Below are 17202 nucleotides of genomic sequence, written 5' to 3' on the forward strand. Positions count from 1 at the left end.
AAGGGACGCTCGTTTTTATTCCCCCCCCCCCCCCCACCCCCAGCGTTCGGAGGCACCCAACCCCAGGGGCAAGGAAGTGGGCGGAGTCCTGTTTTGGCGCCAGCCACTACTGCTGCAAAGCAGGAAAAACCTCCGCCGAGGAGACTTCGGTCACGGCCCTCACCCCCCCTTCCCTCTCCCTCCCCTCCGGGGACCACCAGGCGCCACGCCACGAACGGTAAACGCCACTGTCACCGCCCCCTCCCCCTCGCTCTCCCGGGCTCGAGGCTCCCGGCGGGCACTGCGCCGCGCACGGCCCCTCCCCGCCGCGGGGCGCGCGCCCACCCCGCCCCTCGCGGCCGCCGGGCGTGGGCGGTGCCACTTTCCCCTCCCCCCGGCGGCGGCCCCGCGCGCAGCTCCCCAGCCCCCTCCCCTTCGGATGTGGCTGGAGCTTGAGGCGCGCAGGGCCGGAGACGCTGCAGACCCGGGACCCGGAGCAGCTCGGAGGCGGTGAAGTCGGTGTCTTTCTTTTTCTCTAGCTTTCACTCGGTGGTGTTGCTTAAGATACCACATGCGCCCCAAAGACCCCCAGTTCCCCGCTTCCCATCCCTTCCCCGCCCGACCCTGAATCAGGAGCTGGTGGGAGGGAAAGGAGAGGCGAACAGAGACCCCGCGGCGGGCCTGGCGCTGGGCCGGCGTCTGTAGTTGGTTTAGGGGACGAGACTCTCTTCCCCAAGGTTGAAAGCTGTGGCGACAACTGCCTTATTTCTAGACAAAGCGCATTTCTTTCTCCCCTCCCCCATCCCGGATCAAGAAGAGGGGCTCTCCTTCCCCTCCCGGCCTCGGTCGGCGACTTGGGCCTCCAGGGAGGGCGGTGCATTCTCCCGTATCCGCGCGGCCCGATGTCCGGAGGCTGCGGCGGGCGCTCCGTTACGTGGCCGCCGCCTGGTCGGGGGAGGTGCGGGCCCCGTGGCGCAGTGCCCTTGAGCCCCCGCGCCGCGGCCTTTGTTTCTCCCCGCGGATGCGCTGACCACGAGGCCCGCGCTCCCGTGGGGGGGAGGGGGCGGGGCGGGGGCCGGGCGCTAAGGCCTTGTTAAGCCGGGTGGGGCAGGGGCTTAAGGGGAGCGGATGAAAGTGCAGAAAGAGGTGATTTGGTTACAGAAGTGGCACGAAATGGGACTGGAACATCTCGGTGTGTTTTTCCTTTAGTTTTTTAACTAATGATTGGAAAGGGAGGGTTGCTAAGAGGAAACCAGGTTGGGATTACATTACATAGGCGACTCTTTGGACTGTTAAGTGTAGAGGAGAAATTCACAGTAATTGGTTATTGTGATCGTTTGGGCAGTCGTTTGATTTTGAACCAAACTATTTGGCCATTTTTTAAAAAATTGTGACTATGGTTATAAGTGGGATTTGGATTGGGGAAAAAAAATTGTCTATTTTTTACTCTGTAAAGCTTTCTCGGGTACTAACGTGCCCGGTAAGGTTATCTAGGTACACTTGGTTACAACACTGATATACTCTTAGGCATGTATCACTAGTTTGTGCAGAATCTCAAAACTGCTTCTCTGTGGATTTGTATACATGTTTGATAACGTGAGTTACCTAGGTGGGGGTTGGAATCCAAACAAAACTTGTGTTTAGCTACTTTTTTGTGTCTTGCAAACTTTTTTAACTGTTATGTATTTTTCTAGTAATAGCTCTTCAAGTCTGCAATAAAAAATGGCGTCCAATAAAACTACATTGGTAAGTTAATGACAACCTAAAATATTTAAGGATCTAACGCAAACTTTTTTTCTCCAAAAATTATAACTTTGCATCTCTGTGGTTGAGAAATTTACATCCATATATAGTTTCCAGTCCCTTCTCACCCCACTGTTATTATGGGGAGAGTTAGGAGCAAAAAGGAAATTACTACATTGAGATATTTATTGACTTGGCTTAATAGTGTGTTGATTCGTTTAGAGAAACCTAATCTTGGGAGCGTAACACGAAATAAATTTTTACCAAGTATTCTTATCTTGAAATAAAGATACAAAAATTTATGTGACCTGGAAGAATGTTACAAGCATACACGGACAAAGCAATAAAGCCCTTGTTGATTGGCATACTATTCTCTAAATCACTCTACTGAATTCTAGAGAAAGCAAGTATTTTCAGCATTGCCCTGTTTAAAGAACGGTTACCTTGCACACTTAGATGGAGACAAAAGTCATTGAATATTTCGAATTGTTTTGGTCACTCATATTTCAAACTTGCTTATTCTAAAATACAGAAGGGTTTAAATTTAAATCATTGCAATGTGGTTTTTTTAATACATGACATGAAAAAACATCACACATACGTCCAGGAAAGAGAGGAAACTAGATTTTCTGGATCTTTTGAGCAATTAAGTTTTTTCTCTCCAGCAGTTTCTTAAACCCACAGTTTGCATTCTTAGGCTTCATTAAAACTTATGTAAACCTGTAGACATGTATGTATTCAGCCATGTCAACTTTGGAGTTTTAACATAGCCATTGGAATATTCACATAAAAATCACGAAATTCAAAGTTATGGTTCCCACAGTATTTAATTCCAACACATTGCGTTAATAACAACTGGAAGTATATAAAGGTGAGTGTTAACATCTAAATAAAGCAAAATGGTTTTGGTTTGTGTATTCTCCCCTTGGCTTTCGCAATATAAAGGGCACGTTGGTGATTTTTCATTTGTTTCATCATTAGATTGCACTTTTAAGTCAAACATCCAGAGAAACATTTAAATATAAAGCCTGTCTGGTGGCATAATTTATTCCCATCAAATCCATCAATGGAAAAAGCACAAAGCATAATCTGTGCTTCCTCAGGATTGAACTGTCCTTCAAATTTCATAATCAGTAAACCAAAATGTAGATAATTAAATTGGCTTTACAATCACCAGTATCAAAAGTATTGGATGGGAAACGAAATAGCTGTCCCTGAGACTGTGAGGATGAGTATAGATACAGAAAGCAAATAGATGCTTCTATTAAAATTAAGTCGCTTTGCATACAGTTTGATAGTCTTCAGAATCTACCTAATTTTGCATTTTAAAATAATTTTGTTAGTGTTGTGAGATAATGTGTGCTGTAATTTAAATGGGAAAGTGGGTGGATTTTCTTTTAAAAAGAAAAGGATGAGCATTTGAAACTAGTTTATGGGTGCCATAGTAGTAAATACTTCATTTCTTTTGCCAAATTTTCTTTGTCTTTCATTTTCTGTGTTTTTGTTTTCCTGTTTACTCTGTTAGCCTCTTAGTTTCATGGACATACTTTTTTTGTTTTTCATTTAGGATCAGTGTCTGATAAGCTTTGGTCTATACCAGTTTTTCTTCACTCTTTCCACTACCACCATCATTACCTTCCTTGTACTGTACGGAGGCAGAAGGCTATTTGACTGGGTGCAGTACCCAAGTATCTTGACTAATGAAAGTTGTAAGACCTGACATGGGGAACGGTATCCAACAAAATCAGGTGTTTGCTGCATTATTTAAGTTTCAGAGGATTTTTATTTCTTATATGTGTGTGTACACTTCTAAATGATTACGTATTTTTAAATGTCCTTTGCAGTCTTGAGGCGTTGCTGTTAATTTTTCTGCTTACATGCTTTAGGAGGGATGACTTTAGTGACTGAGCAATTAATTTTTTTTTTTAATAGCACCTGTTTTAAGGTGAAATGATTCCAAGATGAACATAACATGTGGGATTTCCCCCCTTAGTCTCTTAATAACCATTTCCGGGTTTTTTTGAAAGTTTATCCATTTTCAATAACAAATCTGTTTTGAGTTATTGGTCTGTTGAGCTTGGTCTCCTGCTTCTCTCAAAGAGTGTTATACCAAAAAAAAGAAAAAAATCTAACCTAAAAACTTGTAAGTTAGTTTCATTGGGTACCAGTTTAGAGTCTTTCTCTTGAGAAGCCAAGAAGAAAGGATTTTTTCACATTAGATAATTAAAATGATCCAGCATTTTGGCCTCTTGAAGTGACAGCATTATAGGTTTGTTCCAAGTGGTGAGTGACATTATATACAGAGATTATGGGGAAATGATCTTGTCCTTTTTAACCTATTTATGGTCTCATTGGTTGACCCTGCAATTGATATCATGGTTCTGAACCATGTTTTAGTTCTGCAGTTATCTTTTCTCTTAAATTGTTGAGGCCTTTAACATCGGTGTTTCAATTGGGAAAGGGGGTCTTAGTGTTTGGGGGCTGTAGTTTTAATGGGTCTATGGTTCACTAATAAGACCTGTCACTACTAGTTATTCTCCTTTGTATAATTCTCTAATAGTTTCTAATAGTTGTTTGTTGCTGTCCTGTGGTTAAAATAAGTGAAAACTCTACTAAATTTGGTTTTGTAGACTACATAGAAATAAGACCAGGAAAAGATAAAACAGTGTTTTCAAAGAACGTTTTTGATTGTATTATTTCAGTGAAGGGTGGTGGGTGATAGTTTTGAGCTAAACCCACAGAATCAAGAATTCCTTTATTTTATTATCTGTTAACTTTTACCTTTTCAGAAGGTATCTGCTCTGGGATATAGAAGTGGAAATTTAGGTGTCAAATGGAACGATAATATAAGTAGTCTAGCCTTTAAAATGTACTAAAAAAGTCAAAAAAAGACATTTCTTAAATCTCTCTTTTGTTTTGTTTTAGCAAAAAATGGGAAAGAAACAGAATGGAAAGAGTAAAAAAGTCGAAGAGGCAGAACCTGAAGAATTTGTGGTAGAAAAAGTACTGGACCGACGTGTAGTGAATGGGAAGGTGGAGTATTTCCTGAAGTGGAAGGGATTTACAGAGTAAGAAATCTCAGTGCCTTATTATATGTTTAACTGTACTTAAGTAACATTTAAAATTTGTTTTTAGTCTAAGATCTTTTTATCCATTTTCTGTAAGTTTCTTTAAATTTAAAAGCACCTTTAATCCAGGGTATCTTGTTTGAGGTATGTTTAAAAAGAGCCATGTCTTTTGCCTACAGTGGTAACCTAGCAGATTTGAGTCTAGTTGATTACCTTGGAGAGTCAAATTTATATAATATAGAGTACAGTTTGCTTTTTAATGTAGTTGGATACTGTACTACCTAGAATACCTAATCTACATGGTTTTCCTACAGAGGACATTAAAAAATAGTGAAGCTATGTAAGGTATACTAGTGGGTCTTAAACAGAAGTGCTCATCATAATTCAGGTCCTACACTAGGTTTACTGTATCCTAATCTCTAAGAAGTAGAGTCCGGGCATCAACAGATCAAGTTGTAACTAGAGGTTAAAAGCATCTTTCCTAGCATCTCTAAAATGATTACTTTCATTCTGTCTAGTTCTGTAAAGGCTTTTTGGATCAGAGCACACAAAGTTAGCAATCTTGTAACTAGTGGTGTAGGGTGATCCTACTTTCACATTTGGTAATTGATATTCATTTTCTTTCCAGCCCTTCTGAAAAACACATGGAAATGGTCATCTCTGCCGTATATCAGGGATTGGCAGACTTTAAGAGTCACATAGTAGATAATCTAGGCTTGTGGGCTTCTGTCACAGCTATTCAACTCTGAGAATGTAGTACAAAAGCAGCAATAGGCAATACATTAAACAGATGAACATGGCTGTGTTCTAATAATACTTTTGTTTATGGGCCCCAAAATTCAATTCCATATGACTTTTATTGTGACATTTCTTTCCCAACCGATTAAAAATGTAAAAAACAGTTTGCCAGCCATACAAAAGGCTGAATTTGACTTGTGAGTTGCCAACCCCTGTTTTATATCACTTCCCAATTTGAGTACCCAGCAGAAATTGAAAATACTGTCTCATATTTGAGAGCGCCTCTGAATTGCTGTGTTTTAAAACACAGTATTAGAGGCCTCAACCCTAGGCATAATCTGATAAAGTAATTTGAGGTGGGAACCAGGAATCCACCTTTTTTAAAGGCTCTTCCAGAGGAATTCTAAAGTGAGTTGTCTGCATAACTTGGAAAAATATTGGTTCCAGTTATTCTGCTAGAGTCAGGTTCAGTTACCTTGGAGGTAATAACATTGCCCACTTAGTACGGACTGTGAAAGTAGACACAAAAGGAAGTATAGATTCCCTCAAAAGAATGTGAGGGGAGGGGGGAAATGATTAATATCTGCAGTACAGAGGACTTTTTGTCAGGTATGTATTAAATGGATCTGGATGATGGTGATGAACCATGTTTAATTGAATGAATTTTTTTTTTTTTAACTGAACACAGTGCAGACAATACTTGGGAACCTGAAGAAAATTTAGATTGTCCAGAGTTAATTGAAGCATTTCTTAATTCTCAAAAAGCTGGTAAAGAAAAAGATGGAACAAAAAGAAAATCTTTATCTGACAGTGAATCTGATGATAGCAAATCAAAGAAGAAAAGAGATGCTGTACGTATAAAACATTAGCCAGCAAACTGGCTTTTTGTAAAAGGATGACTTGATTTTTTAAATACTTTTTAAAACTCAAGTACTTTAAAAATATCATTAAAAGGCCTTTTTAAAATACTTAATATTTAATATTTGGGACAGAAAGGATAGGCATGGTTTACCCTACATTGTGTAAATGTCTAGTAAGTGCTTACACCACTTAAAATTGTGCTAGTGTTATTTTGGATAGATTGATGGATTTGACTTCAGATCAGATGATTTCCTCTCATCTAGACCAGCTGTCTTAAGTAAAAACAATACAAAATTGATCATTGAAAATCCCTTACAATACAGTGAAAACAATCTACATAGCACATTTTGATTATAGATCATTAGTGAGTGGTAGTGACCAAAACTTTGGCACATGATCCTTGTATTGCCAAACAGTACTTTGATTTTGAAGTATATAATCTTGGATAATTTTTTATTAATTTTTATTGGCATAAAATGAGATAATTGGTTCATTCACTGCATGTGTATTTTGAGCCAGTCTTTGCTTCATTGATTTCTTTGTGGCTTTGAGCAAATTATATAACTCTTTGCTTCTACCCTCAACTTTAAAACATACTTGCCCTGCCTTTTGGCCTAACACGGCAATTTGGGAAAAGGTCTTGGGTCTGAATTATATCTAGGCTTGGGGACTAAACATACAATACAGATTTATTGATAAGGACTTTGGATTTAAAATTTGATCATTTGAACTAGATGCTAAGTACTTCACAGTCCATTAACTTTTTTTTTTTTTTTTTTGGCTGTGTTGGGTCTTCGTTGCTGCATGTGGGCTTTTCTCTAGTTGCGGCGAGTGGGGACTATTCTTCATTGCAGTGCGTGGGCTTCTCATTGCGGTGGCTTCTCTTGTTGCGGAGCACGGGCTCTAGGCGCGCGGGCTTCAGTAGTTGTGGTGCGCGGGCTCAGTAGTTGTGGCACATAGGCTCTAGAGCACAGGCTCAGTAGTTGTGGCGCACGGGCTTAGTTGCTCCGAGGCATGTGGGATCTTCCTGGCCCAGGGCTCAAACCCGTTTCCCCTGCATCGGCAGGCAGATTCGTAACCACTGCACCACCAGGGAAGTCCCAGTCCATTAACTCTTAATGACAATTGTGTCAAGATCATAGGTATTACCCTCATTTTTTACAGAAGGGAAACAGAGGTGGGCTACAAATTTGGTTCTGAACACTTTAGCAGCCAAGGCAAAAAGGTAACAATCTTAAGAATCAGTTGTAAGTAAACTGGAAGTCAACCACATGCTCAGCAGAAGCACTGTTTAATAACAATAGGTATCCTGCATTGAGCCCTCCTAATGTGCCAAGCAGTGTTCTAAATGACTTAATTTGCTTTCCATATACTTTAAAATTTCTATGAAACATAGTATTAATTGTATGTATTTTATAGAAAATGAACCTGAATCACAAACAGGTTAACTTGCCCAAAGCCACACAGCGAGTGAAGGTTAGAGTCATTATTATAACCTAGGCAGTCTGACTCCAGAGCTCGAGATAATGATCTAAAACGTCTCATGGGGAGAAAGGATTTGTTATGTAAGCACTTCTCTTTTTTGGTCTCAAGTCCCCTTTACACTCTAGAAAATTATTGAGGATCCCAAAAAACTTGTTTATATGGATTATAACGATCAGTACTAACTGCATTAGAAATTAAAGTAGAAACTTACACAGTTTTGTATATTCAGTTAAGAATGATGAAGACTGTTACATGTTATTCATAAGTTTTCATGAAAAATAACTTTAAATGAGAAGAGTGACATTTTACATTTTTGCAAATCTTGTCAATGTCTGTCTTAATAAGGCATTAGTCCTGTATTCGATTTGCTGTGCTATGTTGTTTGGTGGAGATACACAAAGACAATCTAAAGTCACAGATACATGAAAAGAGGAGATCTTGCAGATAAACAGATACTCCAGAAGGTCTCAGGCATCCCCGGGAGTCCCTCAGACCACAGTTTTGGTTTATACTAAGTATTTTATAAGGTTTACTGTAATGCAGATTGATTACAATACTGATTATTCTCATTTTAAAGCTTTTATTATTTTGCTGTTTATAGTTTCTGTGTGCTTTAAAAAATACGTGGGTAATTTAGACGATTCCTAGAAGTAATTTGAAATACTGACTTTCAAGAATTTATAATTACTAATTGATTAGAATTACCAGAAAAAAAGTGATTGGGGTTTTTTCCTGCCTTTTGGTGTTTTGAATGAAGAAAGTTTTGTTTGTTTTCTTGATTTTATGATTCAGAATATTTTAGACATACAGATTTGTTTTTTCTGCTTGTAAGTTTAATGGAAATTAATATGTGTTTTAGTACTAAATATGGGCTCTTGCTCTGGTCATTTGTTTCATCATCAGAAGGTTTTTATTTAAAAGTTACATATCATGAAAACAAATTGGAAGTTAATATTGTTAGATTGCTCTCTGAAAAAAATGTGTGGGAACATTTATGTAAATAATCATTTAACCTCTTTTAAACAGGCTGATAAACCAAGAGGTTTTGCCAGAGGTCTTGACCCAGAGCGAATAATTGGTGCCACAGACAGCAGTGGAGAATTAATGTTTCTCATGAAATGGTAAGTGTGTGGGTAATTTCTGTTATATTTTAAAGTAAGAATAGATAATGTTTTTTAAAAACTTGTGAATTTTTAAAAAACATATCTACCTAGGTTTTACAAATAGTTGACCATCATTAGGTAGAGAGTAATTATCTGCTAAAAGGATGATTCTAGTTACTTTGCTAAAGCAACGAGTGGCAAACTGTGGCCTGTTTTGGAAAATTAAGTTTTATTGGAACACAGCCACAAGTAACCACATAACCCTGAAGCACTTGAATACCTTTTGATTGAGTTATGATCCTTAAGTGAATGGTTATCAGTTGACAAAAAACAGTTTAGACTTTTTAATTGAATTTTTTTTTCCTCACAACAGGAAAGATTCAGATGAGGCGGACTTGGTGCTGGCAAAGGAGGCAAATATGAAGTGTCCTCAAATTGTAATTGCTTTTTATGAAGAGAGACTAACTTGGCATTCTTGTCCAGAAGATGAAGCTCAATAATTGTTTGCATTGCTTTTTATATATATTTATATATATATATAAAATCTGGGTCTTGGTCTTTTGATTTATTAGTGTGAAGAAATAACTACATTCTAATGAAAATCATGTTTGATATGTTTGTTTTGAAGTAGTATTGGGGAAGTTGTTGGGTTTGGGGGGTTTTTTGGGGGTTTTGTTTTTGTTTTTTTTGCATCTGTAGCACTGGTTACTTTGAACAAATAAAAGCTTTCTGTAGTTGCTTCCTTTAGCAGAAAAGAACATTTGATACTATGGTATATTATTTCCTCTGCATTAGAGAACAGCTTTTCTAAATGTTGGGGAAAATCTCCATAGTCATTACTCGATCAGAATTTAGAATTTGCATTTAACTCATATATGCCTAAGGACCATTCTGGGTTTTCTGTATGTGTATACATAAAATACATATGTAAATGGTTTGGGGGTTTTTTGGTTATTGTTTAAACACATTTACCAAAACAAAAACAGCCTTTCACAACCATGGATGAGCCCATGTTTCTGGGATTCTATCATTTTGAGCAATATAAGAAATCACTTCAACTTAAATTGAAAATTTAAGTCTTAACCTTTCAAATTAATTTTGTAATTAATGAGACAAATTAAACAATTTAAATTGGATAATTTTTTAAAGCAGCCCTATCAGAATCTGCATCCATATCTACCATCATATAAATGCAGTTTTATATGTAAAACCCCCCTGAAAGGAAAATTTTATCTCTGTCAACCCAAATGAAAAAAATGGAAAAATTCTGGTATGTTTTAATTAGCCAAGCAAGACTTAGTTAAGTGGACATTTAAAGCTTCCTTTTGGCAAACCATTCTTTATAAGAAGTTGAAATCCGTGTGCTGTATTTACTGAAAGACTGTGATACATGGAATGTCTCAGACTTGTTAATGGAAACCTAATCAGATGGTTAGAGATGTTGGCAGTTTAGGATCTGCAGGAATAAATGAGTGAACAAAGTTTTCTAATCTAAACTTGACCTGCATGTTTTTTGAAACTTTACCCCAACCCACTCCTTATATGTAGGCTCAGTCTTCTCAGTATTTTGGGTTACTGGTTCAGCACAAGCCAGGAAAAACAATAACTTTGTAGTAATCAGAATGTTATTCAACTGTATATTGTTTACTTTATTGTAAATACTGGTGAACAGTGGTCAATAAATAGTTTTATATTCCTTTATGTGATTAGACTTTTTTTTTTAATCTGATGACCTTTATAGTGGGAGTAGAAACACATTCACTGTACTTCATATTTGTAAATAGTGTGATATCACTAAGGCATTAGAGTACCTGTTTTAGATCCTTTGAGTTTAGGAATTTCAAGTAGAATATGTATTAACACAAAAAGGTTTTCTTGTTAAAATGAGTTTCAGGGGACTTCCCTGGTGGCACAGCGGTTAAGAATCCGCCTGCCAACGCAGGGGACACGGGTTTGGGCCCTGGTCCAGGAAGATCCCACATGCTGCGGAGCAAATAAGCCCGTGTGCCACAACTTTTGAGCCTGCACTGTAGAACCGGGAGCCACAACTACTGAGCCCATGTGCCTAGAGCCTGTGCTCCTCAACAAGAGAAGCCACCGCAATGAGAAGTCCACGCACTGGTACGAAGAGTAGCCCCTGCTCACTGCAACTAGAGAAAGCCCACGTGCAGCAATGAAGACCCAACGCAGCCAAAAATAAATTATTTTAAAAAATAAGTTTCAGGTGATGCCTAAGAGGAACTTGTTTCATTAAAGTGAAATTTTGGTACTCAGACTCTAGTTTGTTGAAGCTGCCATCTAAAAAAAAACAGGTATTCTGATAGGACTGATCCTGTTGTGATATATTTCTACTAATTTCCAAAATCTCTACAGAAAAAAGGAAATCATCTATACTAAGTTGTTTATCAATCTTTTCGTAGACCTAGCACTGCTCTCAACAGTGGGTTTGTAAATGATACAGAACCTTTTGTTCAGATCAGAAATTAATGACTACCTTGAATTTTAGCTTAGAGCATTTCTGGAAACTCTTGTCCATGTATTTTAATATCCCTTATGTTGTATCTGTTTCTTACTGGTGCTATAAAAAGTTGTCACAAATTTGAACGGCTTAAAACAACAAATTTATTATTTCTGGAGTCCAAAATACAAAGTCAAGGTATTGGGGCTTCCCTGGCAGTCCAGTGGTTGACTCCACACTTCCACTGCAGGGAACGCAGGTTTGGTCCCTGGTCGGGGAACTAAGATCCTGTATGCCATGCGGCATGGCCTAAAAATTAAAAAAGTCAAGGTATTAGGGCTGGTTCCTAGAGGCCATCTATACCTTGGTTCCTGGCCCCTTCCATCTTCAAAACGAGTATAGCACAGTCTCTCAACAAGTTACTTCACCTCTCTGTACCTCAGTTTCCTCATCTATAAAATAGAGGTAAATCAAGATGAAATATAAGCATATGAGACACTTAAAACAATGCCTTGTATGTGGTAATAAAAATGTGTGTTACCTATTTTTAGTAGGGACACCGTAGGCTGTTGTATGGAGGTTCCCCAACTTAATCAGTTGCTGGGTATGAACACTTAGGTTGTTTGTAGTTTTTTGCTGTTAGATTAATGTGGTGAACATCCATTTCTTTGTGTCTTTTCCATTTCTTTCTCTAGTGGCTTATAGTTTTCAGAGTACAGGTCTTTCATCTCCTTGGTTAGATTTATTACTAGGTATTTTATTTTTTTGGCCGTGCCACGGGGCATGTGGGATCTTAGTTCCAAGGATCTTAGATCAGGGATCGAACTGGTGCCCCTTGCGTTGCAAGCACAGACTCTTAACCACTGGACTCCAGGGAAGCAAGGTGGTGAACATTCTTTTACATAATGTATAGTGAAACTTAAGTAGATATAGATGGATTTCCAGAAATTAATGAAGTCAATCTTGTACTGGTGTACGACTCTTCCATCAGTAGTCATTACCCCATATCCTCAGTGGTACTGCAGATTAATAATACTAAGACTGATTTTGTTGCCAGTTCAATGGCATCTTGTTTTAATTTGCATGTCTGATATTTTTGTTGAACATTCTTTTCATGCCTCCTATTTGCATTTCCTCATCTATAAATGAATTGCCAATTTTACAAATTTTTTAATTTGTAGCAGTTCCTGACGTAATATTTTTTGTGTTGCAAATATTTTCTGCCAATGTTTTTTGACATGATTTATGATAACCATTTGGTCGTACCAAATTTTATGTGGTCAACCCTTGTCAGTGTGTCTTCTGGATTTCATGTCTTGTTTGAAAATACCTCTCCCATTCTGAAGTTACATGGATAGGCTTTTAAAATTTCTTCTATTTTCATTTTCTTCATTTCATTTTTATAGTCAGGTCTTTAATCTGAGATTTTGTTGAATATTTTTGTGAAGGTTTCTGACTTTTGTTTCCCAAGATGGACATCAGTGCCTCTGAAGAAGTAGATGTGTAGGTATCAGTTTCCCTAATCTCATGGATCAAAGATAATCATTATGCCACTACAAAAAGACTTGGCCAACATATAAAACTGAAGTTTTTCTTTTTCATAAAAGGCCTGAAATGTGTTCAAATACCTGGACAAATATTGGCATCGAGCAAAAGATAAAAATCTCTAACATGAAGCTGAATATGAATAGTATGTGTATTTGTATGTTATCTATATGATACATATACCCTTTCATCTTTTGTTGAAAAAATGAATTTGTACCTTTGAGTGTTCACTGATCAAGGAGAGCAATTTTAACAACTTAAAGCTCCAGTAGGTGATTTGGTATAATCAAGGAAATTGTAGTAGATGCCAATCTTCATAGCTTGATTCTTCTTATGGATGTAGTTATCTCCTCTAAATGTGTTGCACTATTCAGATACATGACAATCATCAGCATATCTGCTAATAGCGAAAAAGGAGGGGCGATTTAGGGCTGTTGGGTTTTTTGGTGGGGTTTTATGTGTGTTTTAAGAATTTATATTACGTTAAAGGATTTCTGCAGGCAATCATGTCACCTGGAAAATACAAAAATATGAAACTGTTCATTTGGAATCTTTATTTTCCCATTACAGCCCATGTTTTTACTGTAAAAGCAAACAGTATGAAAATCTCCATGATCACACATAAGAATTGTTTCATTCCTAGAATAAATAACAGTTGATGAATACTTTTTTATACTTTATCTCATTTAATCCTCAAAATAGCCTTCTGGAGTAGGCATGATTGACCCCATTTTACAGGTGAGGAAACTAGGGCACAAAAAGGCTGAAGAAGGTCAAGGTCAGTTGTATGAACAAGAGCATTAACTATGGGAATAAAGAGAAGGGGACTGGTTTGAGGATAGGGTTTTGTCCATAGTAAGTCCCCAATATGTGCTTGTAGAATGAAGTGGTTTTGGATATAAAATGAGGTGATGTGGAGGTCAGGAAGAAAGGGATCCAGAATGACTCCCAAGTTTTCATTTTTTCTGGGATGGATGAAAATGTCATTTAGTGAGAAAGGGAACCTAGGAGAAACCTTGAAGGGGAGGATATTAAAGTGGCTTTGGACATATATTGAGGTATTCCTTTGATTAGTATATTACTTAGTACGCTTACAACACATTACATAATTTGGCCAAACCTAGGAGACACCCAACTCAAACCTGCTTTGATAATGGAAATTACTGCTGGCCTAGAGACAAAATAACAGTGGTTCAGGACTTCCCTGGTAGCGCAGTGGTTAAGAATCCACCTGCCAATGCAGGGGACACGGGTTCGAGCCCTGGTCCGGGAAGATCCCACATGCCGCGGGGCAACTAAGCCTGTGCGCCACAACTACTGAAGCCTGCGTGCCTAGAGCCCGTGCTCCACAACAAGAGAAGCCACTGCAATGAGAAGCCCACGCACTGCAACGAAGAGTAGCCCCTGCTCGACACAACTAGAGAAAGCCTGCGCACAGCAATGAAGACATAATGCAGCCAAAAATAAATAAATAAATTTATTTTAAAAATAATAATAACAGTGGTTCAGAGCATGGGCTCTGGAGTTTGACCCCATGGGTTTGCATCCCAGCTCAGCTATTTATTGTAGTTACTTAACTTCCCTATGCCTCAATATTCGCATCTATAAAACTAGGAGGATGATCTTGATGGTATTTATCTAATGGGATTTTCAAGGTTAAATAAAAAACACCCAGAGCTGAATCTCCAGTACTTAATAAGGACCAGATAAATATTATTACCAATCTCCACTGTAAACCTCAGGATGACTGCAACCCTGGACTGGCACAACCCCAAGACTTGCCATCTCTGGTTATTGGCTCTCTTCTCTGGAACTGATCTCTGCAAATCAAAAACAGAAGTGCTGACAGCTCCCAGATCTCCAAATCTGCCTCTAAAGAAACGATGAGTTTTTCTTTGACGTTCAATTCAAAAATCCTTTAAGAGATCTGTTGGGCTTGGGTCAGATGCCCTCCCTGGAACTATCAGCTATAACCAAATGTGTGGAGAAATATAATTGGATCAATCACTGGAAGAGTGCTTTCCAGAAAAAAGGTGGATTTTTTTTTTAAATTATTTATTTATTTATTTATGGCTGTTTTGGGTCTTCGTTTCTGTGCGAGGGCTTTCTCTAGTTGCGGCAAGCGGGGGCCACTCTTCATCGCGGTGCGCGGGCCTCTCACTATCGCGGCCTCTCTTGTTGCGGAGCACAGGCCCCAAACGCGCAGGCTCAGTAATTGTGGCTCACGGGCCTAGTTGCTCCGCGGCATGTGGGATCTTCCCAGACCAGGGCTCGAACCCGTGTCCCCTGCATTGGCAGGCGGATTCTCAACCACTGCGCCACCAGGGAAGCCCCAAAAAGGTGGATATTTTATATAAACAAAATGTATAACTAATGCAAAGGATTTCAGCCAATTTGAAAACACCTTCTTAAAATACCCTCTGTCCTTGCCTTTCAGAAAACTTCTAATGTGAATATTTTCAGTGTCTTAGAACACCCTGGAACTTCCTACCAACTCTACTTTTCAAATGAAGGTTGAAATCTGCCCTTTTACTTAAATTTAAGTATTGGGGGAAAAATTGACCTGAGAGCAGGACAAGAACATTGATATTTAAAACTGCTCTTGTAGCTCTATGAGTGCATAGAGAATTTTCACTTTTTTTTTCCAGCTCTATTGAGAAGTACTTAACATACATTACTTGTTTAAGGCATACAGCATGATGGTTTGATTTACATATATTGTGAAATGATTACCACAATAGGTTCAGCTAAAATCCATCTTCTCATACAGACACAATAAAAAGAAAAGAAAGAAGAAAAAAAATTTTTCTCCTTGTGATGAGAAATTTTTAAGATTTATTCTCTTAGTAACTAACCTATATATCCTACAGCAGTGTTAGCTATAGCCATCATGTTGTACATTACATCCCTAGTACTTACTTATCTTATAACTGGAAGTTTGTACCTTTTGACCCCCTTCCTCCAATTCCCCCTCACCCACCCTCCACCTCTGGTAACCACAAGTCTGATTTCTTTTTCTATGAGTTTTTTGTTTTTGTGTTTTAAGATTCCACATTTACGTAAGATCATACAGTATTTGTCTTTCTCTATCTGACATTTCACTTAGCATAATGCCTTCAAGGTCTATCCATATTGTTGCAAATGGTAGGACTTCCGCATTTTTTATGGCTAAATAATATTCCTGTGTGTGTACTGTAGATAGACATAGATATAGATATCACATATATATCACCACTTCTTTATCCATTCATCCATCAATGGACACAAGTTGTTTCCATATCTTGGCTATTATAAATAATGCTGCTATGGGGATGCAGATTACTTTTTTAAAAAATTTATTTTATTTTATTTTTTATTTTTTTTGGCTGTGTTGGGTCTTCGTTGCTGGGTGCGGGCTTTCTCTAGTTGCGGTGAGTGGGGGCTACTCTTCACTGCGGTGCGCGGGCTTCTCATTGTGGTGGCTTCTCTTGTTGCGGAGCACGGGCTCTAGGTGCGAGGGCTTCAGTAGTTGTGGCACACGGGCTTAGTTGCTCCACGGCATGTGGGATCTTCCCAGACCAGGGCTCGAACCCATGTCCCCTGCATTGGCAGGTGGATTCTTAACCACTGTGCCACCAGGGAAGTCCCCCAGATTACTTTTTGAGTTAGTGTAGTGTTTTTGTTTCCTTTGGATATATTCCCAGAAGTGGAATTGCTGGATCATATTGTAGTTCTATTTTTAATTTTTTGAGGATCCTTCATATTGTTTTCCATAGTGGCTGCACCTATTTACAATCCCACCAACAGTGCACATGGGTTCTCTTTTCTCCACATCTACAACAGTATTTTTGTTATCGCTTGTCTTTTTGATGATAGCCATTCTAACAAGTGTGAGGTGATAGGTCATTGTGGTTTTAATTTGCATTTCCCTAATGACTAGTGATGTTAAACATCTTTTCATGTACCTGTCGGTCTTTCATATATCTTCTTTGGCGAAGTGTCTATTCAGGTCCTTTGCCCAGTTTTTAATTGGGTTATTTGTGGGGTTTTGCTATTGAGTTCTATGAGTTCTTTATATATTTTGGATATTAACCCCTTATCAGATATATAGTTTGCAAATATTTTTATTCATTCCATAGGTTGTCTTTTCATTTTGTTGATGGTTTCTTTTGCTGTGCAGAAAGGTTTTAGTTTTAGGTAACCTCACTTATTTTTTATTTTGTTGCTTGTGCTTTAGATGTTA

General features: G+C 38.5%; 1 protein-coding gene across 4 annotated transcripts; it reads left to right on the top strand.

Moving 5' to 3' along the window:
- The first annotated feature begins 101 nt into the window (after nt 1-101).
- On the top strand, nt 102-9735 carry CBX3 (chromobox 3). Of its 4 annotated transcripts, none has more exons than XM_061197849.1 (6): nt 102-217; nt 1674-1725; nt 4648-4790; nt 6217-6379; nt 8901-8995; nt 9351-9735. In XM_061197849.1, the coding sequence occupies exons 2-6, from the start codon at nt 1702-1704 to the stop codon at nt 9475-9477; spliced, it is 552 nt and encodes a 183-aa protein (XP_061053832.1). In that variant the 5' UTR covers nt 102-217; nt 1674-1701; the 3' UTR covers nt 9478-9735. The 4 variants fall into 4 exon arrangements, with proteins under 4 accessions (XP_061053832.1, XP_061053831.1, XP_061053833.1 ...); XM_061197848.1 differs by lacking the exon at nt 102-217 and adding an exon at nt 369-494; XM_061197850.1 differs by lacking the exon at nt 102-217 and adding an exon at nt 1104-1171.
- Nucleotides 9736-17202: the final 7467 nt, after the last annotated feature.

This window comes from Eubalaena glacialis, chromosome 8, assembly GCF_028564815.1.
Source record: "Eubalaena glacialis isolate mEubGla1 chromosome 8, mEubGla1.1.hap2.+ XY, whole genome shotgun sequence".
Classification (NCBI taxonomy): domain Eukaryota; kingdom Metazoa; phylum Chordata; class Mammalia; order Artiodactyla; family Balaenidae; genus Eubalaena; species Eubalaena glacialis.

Coding starts and splice junctions, on each gene's coding strand:
- CBX3 (XM_061197847.1), top strand. CDS start 3,423: ATGAAAGTTGTAAGACCTGACATGGGGAACGGTATCCAACAAAATCAG. Junction 4,791..6,216: donor AAGTGGAAGGGATTTACAGA/GTAAGAAATCTC, acceptor AACTGAACACAG/TGCAGACAATACTTGGGAAC. Junction 8,996..9,350: donor TTAATGTTTCTCATGAAATG/GTAAGTGTGTGG, acceptor TCCTCACAACAG/GAAAGATTCAGATGAGGCGG.